General features: G+C 44.1%; 1 gene segment (V, D, J or C); it reads left to right on the top strand.

Moving 5' to 3' along the window:
- The first annotated feature begins 4,696 nt into the window (after positions 1–4,696).
- Positions 4,697–5,303, top strand: LOC137370324 (immunoglobulin lambda variable 3-9-like). The segment is given in 2 exon segments: positions 4,697–4,775; positions 4,858–5,303. Coding segments are annotated over 2 exon segments (486 nt in total).
- The last annotated feature ends 3,863 nt before the right edge of the window (positions 5,304–9,166 follow it).

A 9,166-nucleotide genomic window follows, 5' to 3' on the forward strand; every position in this document is an offset into this window, starting at 1 on the left:
TGAAGAAGTTGTTACCATCTTCAGCTCGAAGTACCAAGTGGATGATCCATCTCGGCCTCCTCCTGCAGTTCCCAGCATCATAGATGCCAGTCTTCAGCCAAATCGATTCACTCCAGGTGATATTAAGAAACGGCGGAGGTCACTGGACACAGCAAAGGCCATAGCGTGACAACTTAATGGCTGCATTGCTCAGGACTTGTGCTCCAGAACTAGCCATGCCCCTATCAAGTTGCACTAGTGCAGTTACAACACTGTAATCAACTCGACAATGTGGAAAATTTCCCAGGTATGTCCCGTGCACAAAAAGCAGGACAAATACAATGCAGCCAATTACTGCTCCATCAATCTACTCTCAATCATCAGCAAAGTGATGGAATGTGTTGTCAACTGTGCTATCATACAGCACTTACCCAGCAATAACCTGCTGCAAACTGATAAAATGTCATGACCTGAAATGATAACTCCGTTTCTCTCTCCACAGTTGCTGCCTGAGCTGCTGTGTATTTCCAGCACTTTCTGTTTTTGTTGCACTGTGATAGCTCCCCTGCCCTTCTTTGAAATAGTGCCATGGGATCTTTTATGTACAACTGAGAGTGCAGACGGGGCCACAGTTTCACATCTCATCCAAAAGACAGCACCTCTGAGAGTGCAGCACTCCCTCAGTACTCCACTATAGTGTCTGTCTGGAGTTTTGTGCTTAAGTCCTGGAGTAAGACATAAAATCACAACCTTCTGATTGATACACAAAAGTGCTTCCAGCTGCCATGGCTGACACAATCCCCATGACTCCAGGGACTTAAGGGAAATGGCGCAGCCTCCAGAAACATGAAGGATGGCACTGCAGGACCGCCAATGTACTCTGACCCCCTACACATTAGCTGACAACCTTCAATCCCCAGTTTGATCAGCATTTAATCCTTTATGCTACAATAAAACATATGGCCAGTTTTACTGTAGGATTCAGCTGATTCCTCACCCACCATCCCTGTAACCTCCTGAATCCCTACAACCCTCCCTATCTCTGTAAACCCCTCCAGCTCTACAACCTTCCCTATCTCTGTAACCTCGAGCTCATTCACCTTCCTATTTCTGTTACCTCTTCCACCCCCGACGCCCCGTGCTTGCACTGTAATCTCCTCTAGCCCCGACAACCCTCCCTATCTCTGTAGATTCCTTCAGCTTTGAGATCCTCTGATATCTCTGCACTCCTCTATTTCTGGCCTCGTGTGCCTCCTGATTTTAATCACTCCACCTTTGGAGGTCGTGCCTTCAGTCACGTGGGCCTTATGGTCTGTTACTCCCTCCATATCCTATCCACTTTTCTACCTTTCTCTCCTCCTTTAAAACTCTCCTTATAATCTGTCTCAGTGACCAGACTTTGGGCCATAGAGAATCATAGAAGCATAGAAAGATTACGGAACAGAAAGAGGCCACTTGGCCCATCGTATCTGTGCCAGCCGAAAAACGTTCTTCCCACTCTAATCCCACCTTCTAGCATTTGGTCCGTAGCCCTGCAGATTACAGCACTCTGTCCTGATATCTGGTATTGTCAAATTTAGTCTGTTAATGTTCCTATGAAGTATCTGAGGATGTTTTACTACTTTAAATCTGCAATTTCATTGCAATTTATTGATGCTATTGTTCAATTTATATCGTGTGGACCCGATCTAAACTCCTAATATAAATAAATAGCTACAAGCAGCAGCTTCCAAGATAAATCTCCCTGCAATGTCGTTTGCTCCCTGAAAAGTGCTCCCGGGTATCAATCCAAGAAGAACACGGATCAGTCAACCCTGGTTTCCATGGTTATTTGATTAACTGCGCCTGTTTTCAGCCTGTAAGCTGCTTCTCAACGTAATTCTGATGAAAGGCCATCCAGCTGAAATGTTAACTCTGTTTCTTTCTCCACAGATACTGCCTGGCCTGCTGAGTATTTCCAGCATTTGCTGTTTACATTTCAGATTTCCAGTAAATTTGGTGCAGCGTCTTCTCAGCAGCTGGGACTATTTACCAGGTGGAGTGTGCATTAGGAAAGTGCTGTTAATGAGGTAAATCAACAACAAAAACAATGCACCTGAACACCGCAGTTAATGTAGGGAAATGTATCTCGGCTCTTCACAGGACCATATTCTGGCAAAAATGGACTAAAAGAAGGTATTAGATAAAGTGCAAAAAGTCTGACTGAAGGTTTTCTTAAAGGAGGGGAAGAGTGATGGAGAGGTGGAGGGTTCTGGACGGTAATTTTAGAGCATTGGACCCAGATGGCTGAAGGCACAGCCCTCAATGGCGAGGCAAAGAAAGAAGGATCTGGAATATTCACCCCTGGCTAAAATTTCTGCCTTTATGTACCGTGTGGTTTGAAATTCTCGCTTTCAAAATTGGTGGTGGTATATAACAGCAACCATATCAGTCATAATAATAAAAACAAGAAATGCTGGAAATACTCAGCAGGTCTGGCAGCATCTGGGAGAGAGAAGCAGAGTTAACGTTACAGGTCAGTGACACTTCTTTGGAACTGGCAAATATTAGAAATCTCAAAGGTTATAAGCAGGAAAAGTGGGGATGGGGCAAGAGATAACAAAGGAGAAGGTGTAGATCGGACAAGACCACAGAATAGCTGACCAGAAGGTCATGGAGCAAAGGCAATCAATATGTTAATGGTGAGTTGAAAGACAAAGCATTAGTATAGATAGGGTGTTAGCGGACTGAAAATTGAACAGCAGCAAGTAGAAACATGTAAAAAACAGTGGGTAAGCAGTGGGTCTCTGTTTTATCCCGTTACGTCCACACCTCAATGAATTTCACGTGCGTCACAACGTTGAGCTCTTCTTCCATCACCTCTGCCTCCGGGCTCACTTCTTTGACCAGGTGTCCTCCCCACCGACCAGCAGACCCATTCACCCACAAAAGTGCCAGGCAATGACCATCTCCAACAAGAGAGAATCTAACCACCTCCCCTTGACATTCAACAGCATTACCATCACTGAATCCCCCACTATCAACATCCTAGGGGCTACCATTCACCAGAAACTGAACTGGAATAACCATATAAATACCGTGGCTACAAGAGCAGGTCAGAGGCTAGAAATCCTGAGGCGAGTAACTCACCTCCTGACTCCCCAAAGCCTGTCCACCATCTACAAGGCACAAGTCAGGAATGTGATGGAATACTCTCCACTTGCCTGGATGGGTGCAGCACCAGCAACACTCAAGAAGCTCAACACCATCCAGAAGAAAGCAGCCCACTTGACTGGCACCCCATCGACAAACATTCACTCCCTCCACCACCAACGCACAGTGGCAGCAGTGTGTACCATCTACAAGATGCACTGCAGCAATGCACCAAGGCTCCTTAGACAGCACCTTCCAAACCCGCAACCTCTACCAACTAGAAGGACGAGGGCAGCAAATACATGGGAACACCACCACCTGCAAATTCCCCTCCAAGTCACACACCATCCTGACTTGAAACTGTATCGCCGTTCCTTCACTGCCACTGGGTCAAAATCCTGGAACTCCCTTCCTAACAGCATTGTGGGTATACCTACCCCAAATGGACTGGAGCGGTTCAAGAAGGCAGCTCACCACCACCTTATCAAGGGCAATTAGGGATGGGCAATAAATGCTGGCCTGGCCAGTGACGCCCACATCCCATGAATGAATTTTAAAAAAATCTGTACTAATGCTTTGTCTTTCAACACGTTAACATATTGTTTGTCTTTGCTCCATGACCTTCTGATTAGCTATTCTGTGGCCTTGTCCTATCTATACCTTCTCCTTTGTTATCTCTTGCCCTACCCCCGCCTTGCTTGCTTATAACCTTTGACATTTCTAATATTTGCCAGTTCCGAAGAAGGGTCACAGACACGAAACGTTAACTGTGCTTCTCTCTCCACAGATGCTGTCAGAGCTGCTGAGTATTTCCAGCATTTCTTGTTTTTATTTCAGATTTCCAGCATCCACAGTATTTTGCTGTTATAACAATATCACTCAGTTTTGACAGACACTTTACACCCAGGAAATTCCTTCCAGCGCTTTTCTGTCAGTTTAACAGTGAGCAGGAGAACAAAGAGCATGTCAGATTGCACTGGGATGGAGCTCCTGACCCATCAATATTTCAGCCGACAAGCCCAAACTCAGCTACCTGGGAATCTGGATGACACAGTCGCTGCTGCGTGTGGTGAAGGTTCCCCCACAGTGCTGTCACGCAGGGAGCCCCAAGATTTTGAATCAGTGATGTTGAAGGAATGTTCAAGTCCAATCGCCGTGGCTTAGAGGTGATGCTGTCCTTCAAGGTGGACGTCGCTGGTTTGGGATTTCCTGTCGAATTGATCACCTTGTATCGCAATGTTAAATATGCGAGGGCAAGAACGAACCAAATTTTGCTGTTGTAATGCTGTTAAAAAGTGGTTGTGCAATTCAAAGGAGACTTCATTTTACATAATAACTAATAAATACTATCATTAGAAGTCTGAAACACAAAAATGAAATGCTGGAAATATTCAGCAGGTCTGGCAGCATCTGTGGAGAGAAGCACATTACAGGTCAGCGACCCTTCAACAGAATAATGGAAGTGTGACTGAAAGGCGTGACTTGTGTCAGATGCTACTTTTATACCAGGAGAGAGCAGTATGAACAGGAAGTTGAGTCACACGCGGAATGTTGTGTTAGAGTCATTGCCCTATATATTTTATCTAGATGTTAATACAAGTGCCACACACCTCAGACAGGCAACATGTTGCTCTTTTGGGTTGTTTTCGTGACATTTTTTCCACGTAAATGGATTTATTCTTTACGTTTCAATTGTTTTATTCAGACTATAAAAGTATTTGTAATTTTGTGTTTCTTTCCCCACAGATGGATGCTTTGCTCAGGATTTGAAACAGAAAAAACTGTCAATCACCGTTCGAACGTGGAGAAGTGCGACAATTACGTGTGAGCTGGGTGAATCAGTCAGTGCTTCCGTTATCCATTGGTACAAACAGGCAGCGGGACAGCAGCCCGTTCGGATTCTCTACTACGATGGGAATGTTCGTCGGGATGACGGATTCGATAAAAGGTTTTCAGCAGAGAAGAACGGAGACAAAGAACATGTTCTGCTTATTCGCAGTGTAAAGCTAGCGGATGCCGCCACCTATTACTGTGCCTATTGGAAACACACAGAGCTAAACAGCAATTCAATCCGCTTACAAAAACCCTCAACACTGCAATTCAAACATCACCAAAACCACATCCGACTCACAGCTGAAAACTGCCGAAATCTTCCTCCTTCAGTTAAAGGTTTACTCTCTCACATATCGTAAAAATTACACAAAATAAACAGCTACCCTCAACGAGACGTCCATTCCTTTACCTTTAGATCCGACATGGAACATCACAGGAGAAGAGGACACAGACAGTGCAATCGGGTGAAATATCCTGTTGATTCTCTCCCCAGACGGTAGCCAGGCGGTGCCCAACACGGCACTGACCCTGTCTGAGTCTTGCTCACCCATCACCCCATTGTTTTCCAGCCGCAAATGGTTCTCTGGCCCCTAACAATCCAACTGGAAATCTTGATCCTCACTTCCAAATCCTCCTCTACCCTACCTCTGCAACCTTCCCCACTCTACATCCCGGTCCCTGTCATTTGGTCATCCTATTCTGGCCTCTTTTCCCTCTCTGCTCCGTCACCATTCAGCCTCGAAAGTCTACACGTTGGGATTCTTTTGCTAAACTCCCCCCTTCCTACTTTTCTCTCCAGCTTTAGAGATCTCCCCAGAAACTATCTCTTTGACTCTTTAAAAGTAAAGCCTAACTTCCTCACTTTTCAGCAGTCTCTGTTCACTCTTCCCCTCCTATTTAACTGTCATATCTTCTTTATTTGCACCTTGATTTGTTTTTAAATTAAAGGTAAATGAATAGGAACATCGGAACATGAGGAGACCATTCAGCCCATGAGTTTACTCCACCATTCAATTAGATCTGTCTGTTCTATATTTCAACTCCATTTACCTGGCCTTGCTCCATATCCCCATTGATATGCTTACCCCCCAAAAGATCTATCAACCGTGACCCATAACATTTCAATTGTGCTCCAGCATTCACAGCCTATTGGGGGAAAGAGTTCCAGATTTCCACAACCATTTGTGTGAAGAAATAATTCCTGACATCACCCCTGAACGGCCTAGCACTAATTTTAAATTACACCCTTGTTCAGGACTCCCCCATTAAAATAAATATTTTCTCTCCATCTACTCTATTGAATCCTTTCCTCATTTAAAAATATTGATTAGAACACCCCTCAATCATCTATACTCAAGAGAATACATGCCAAGGTTATACAATCTGTCCTCAGAATTTAACCCATCATTCTGGTAAATGTACGCTGCAACCCTCCCAATTCTAGGTATTCATCCTGATGTACAGTATACAGAACTGAATGCAATACTCCAGATGGGATCTGATCAAGGCTGTGTACAACTGAAGCACAATTGCCTCACTTTTGTATTCTGTTTCTTTCACAGCTGTGGCTCAGTGACAACACTATCACCTTCGAGTTGGGAGGTTATGAGCTTAAGTCCCTTTCCAGACACTTCAGCGTATAATGTAAGCTGACATTCTAATGTAGTACTGAAGGAGTGCTGCAGTATTGAGGTACCATCTTTCATATGAAGCTAAGGCCCATCTGCCCTATCAGGATAATATAAAATGCTCCAAGGCACTATTTTGAAGAGCAGAGGAGTTCTCCCTGGTATCCTGGCTAATATTCATCCCTGAACCAAAATCATTATCTGGATTATCCCAATGCTGTTTGTGGGGCCATGTTGGCTGCCGTGTCTTTTTTTTACATTACCATAGTGGCTACTCTTCAAAAGTCTTTCTTTCTTCACTACAAAGGTCAATATTTGAGTATCCGTCTTGATTACACTTTGTTCTTACTCCCTAGCTGTTACTCACATGACCATCAAGATTCCATTAGACTTCTACACTTCCTAGATTCTCACCATTAAGAAAATATTCTGGTTGCTCTTTCTTTGCTCTATCATGAATGACCTGCCGGTTCCCCATATTGAACTCCATTTGCCACAGAGTTGCCCACTCACTTTATCTGTCTATTGGCATTTGTAATTTGCTGCTCTCATCTACACAACCTCCGTGTCATCAGCAAACTTGGACATACAGCTCCATATTCCTTTATCCACTAATATATATGGCTAAGAAAATCTGAGGCCCCAGTGCAGATCCCTAGATAAACAACTGTTGTAAATTTCCGTCAATCAGAGTGCATTCGCGTGGCAGACTTGTTCCTGTTCTCAGTCTCTTAACTCCCAACAGATTAACAACCCATGTTACCTTGAGCTTTCATGTTCAGTAATAATCTCATGCAACACCTTTTCAAATACCTCTTGGCTGTCCATATAGACACCATACATAGACACGTCCCTTTCCACCATGTTAGTGATCTCCTCAAAAAGTCAAGTAGAACAGTCAGATGTGACCTAGCCCTCACAAATCCATGCTGAATCTCTGTGCAGTGCAGTCACTCTGTCCCTGCAGACAGACTCCAGCAACCTTCCCACATTTCCTAACACTGGAGAGCTTTGTGGAGTTATGACCAACACTCCTGTAATTTCCTAACCCATTTTTTTGAAATACCCTGGGTGGAAACCACGAGGGCTTGGAGATTTATTTGTCTTAATTTCCATTATTTCCATGATAATTTTTTGCCAAGCTCCTCACCTTGCATCATTTTTGAGTTAGCTGGTATCCGTTCATTCATTTGTCTATTTTCTGCTCTTCCACTGTGAAAATGGATACAAACAAGTCTGTCTCTTCCTTATTATCTGATATAGTCTCACCTGCATCTGCCTTTAAATGGGTCCACAATTCCGAACTGGCTGCTCCCAATCTTCCTATTGCCCCCAGTAGCAGAAATTAAAAAAAAGTGTCATTTGGATATCTCTTGTATTTTTGTTCTGCTGTGAGACATTTGTTAATATCTGCTGCATTTTTGTTCATTACTAAAATATAACCAGTTGTGGTGTGGATCAGTGTGTTGAGCTCACCATGTGGGAAAAACGTGGAGGCGAAGGACATCAGGATGAAGGGAGAGGAATCCTGACCGAACACATCATCACTGGGGTTCATATTGGACATATTAAAAATAAAAGGGTAACTGATCAAGCACTCCCACACATACACACCCAGACAGATGAGTCAGGACATGCCACTGGTGTGGTAGCCTGGGCTGTTACAACATCAAACAGCCTGTCTACAATCACACTCACGGACATTGACCTTTTGAAATCTGTGTGAATGGTTTCCTTCTTGCCTTATCAAGATACAGATATCAAAGTTTGGTTGGTAAGCACCTAAGAACTCCTCCTGCTGAGCACAGGATATGACCACATGCAGGTGGTCTTCCACAGCCAGGGTGGGATTAATAAGACACTGAATCCCAATCGGATGGACCACTTCATAACTTTACCTTATATGTCAAGGGTCTGGGGTCAGAAATGTATATAAAACCATAGCTCACAAGGACATTGTTGCTGCAGCTGGGACGTGTGACTTGGTCAGTCATAGGAAATTGTGTGGGAGAAGTCATTCAGCAGTCCTGACCACCTGGGAACAAGCCTTATATGCTGGTCTACTCAGCAACACATGTTCTAAGTATATACTATTGCCTGGTGAGTTAATAAAGGTGTTCCAATTAAAGTCCAAATTGTGTCCAAAGTCTGCATCGTGCAATTGATAATCGGTTTGGAGTCAGGACCTTAGAGGTAAGAGAGACCCACATTTTAAGAGTCTTACAGCTGGCGACCACGATCAGGTACCCTGAAAGAAAAATCTAACCAGGTTTTGGATGGGTTGTCACGAAATGCGTGGCAGTGAATTTGCCTCTAAAACAGAGGTGAGTACAGATCAGCCTGGAGGGGGTGAACAGGTATATGGGGCTAAAGAGTGGACACAGATGTCTATGTGTCGGCAAAGCTTGGAAACAACAGTTTGGGTGATGGCACATCAGCATCAGCATAGGAATTATGAAGCCAAGACAGTAAAAGTTAGTCAGGAGCTTGATGAGAGAGATAAGAAGCTAAACATGGACACATAGAAAATAGGAGCAGGAGTAGGTGATTCGGCCCTTCAGGCCTGCTCTGCCATTCAAAAAAGATTGTGACTG

Source organism: Heterodontus francisci, chromosome 5, assembly GCF_036365525.1.
Source record: "Heterodontus francisci isolate sHetFra1 chromosome 5, sHetFra1.hap1, whole genome shotgun sequence".
NCBI lineage: Eukaryota > Metazoa > Chordata > Chondrichthyes > Heterodontiformes > Heterodontidae > Heterodontus > Heterodontus francisci.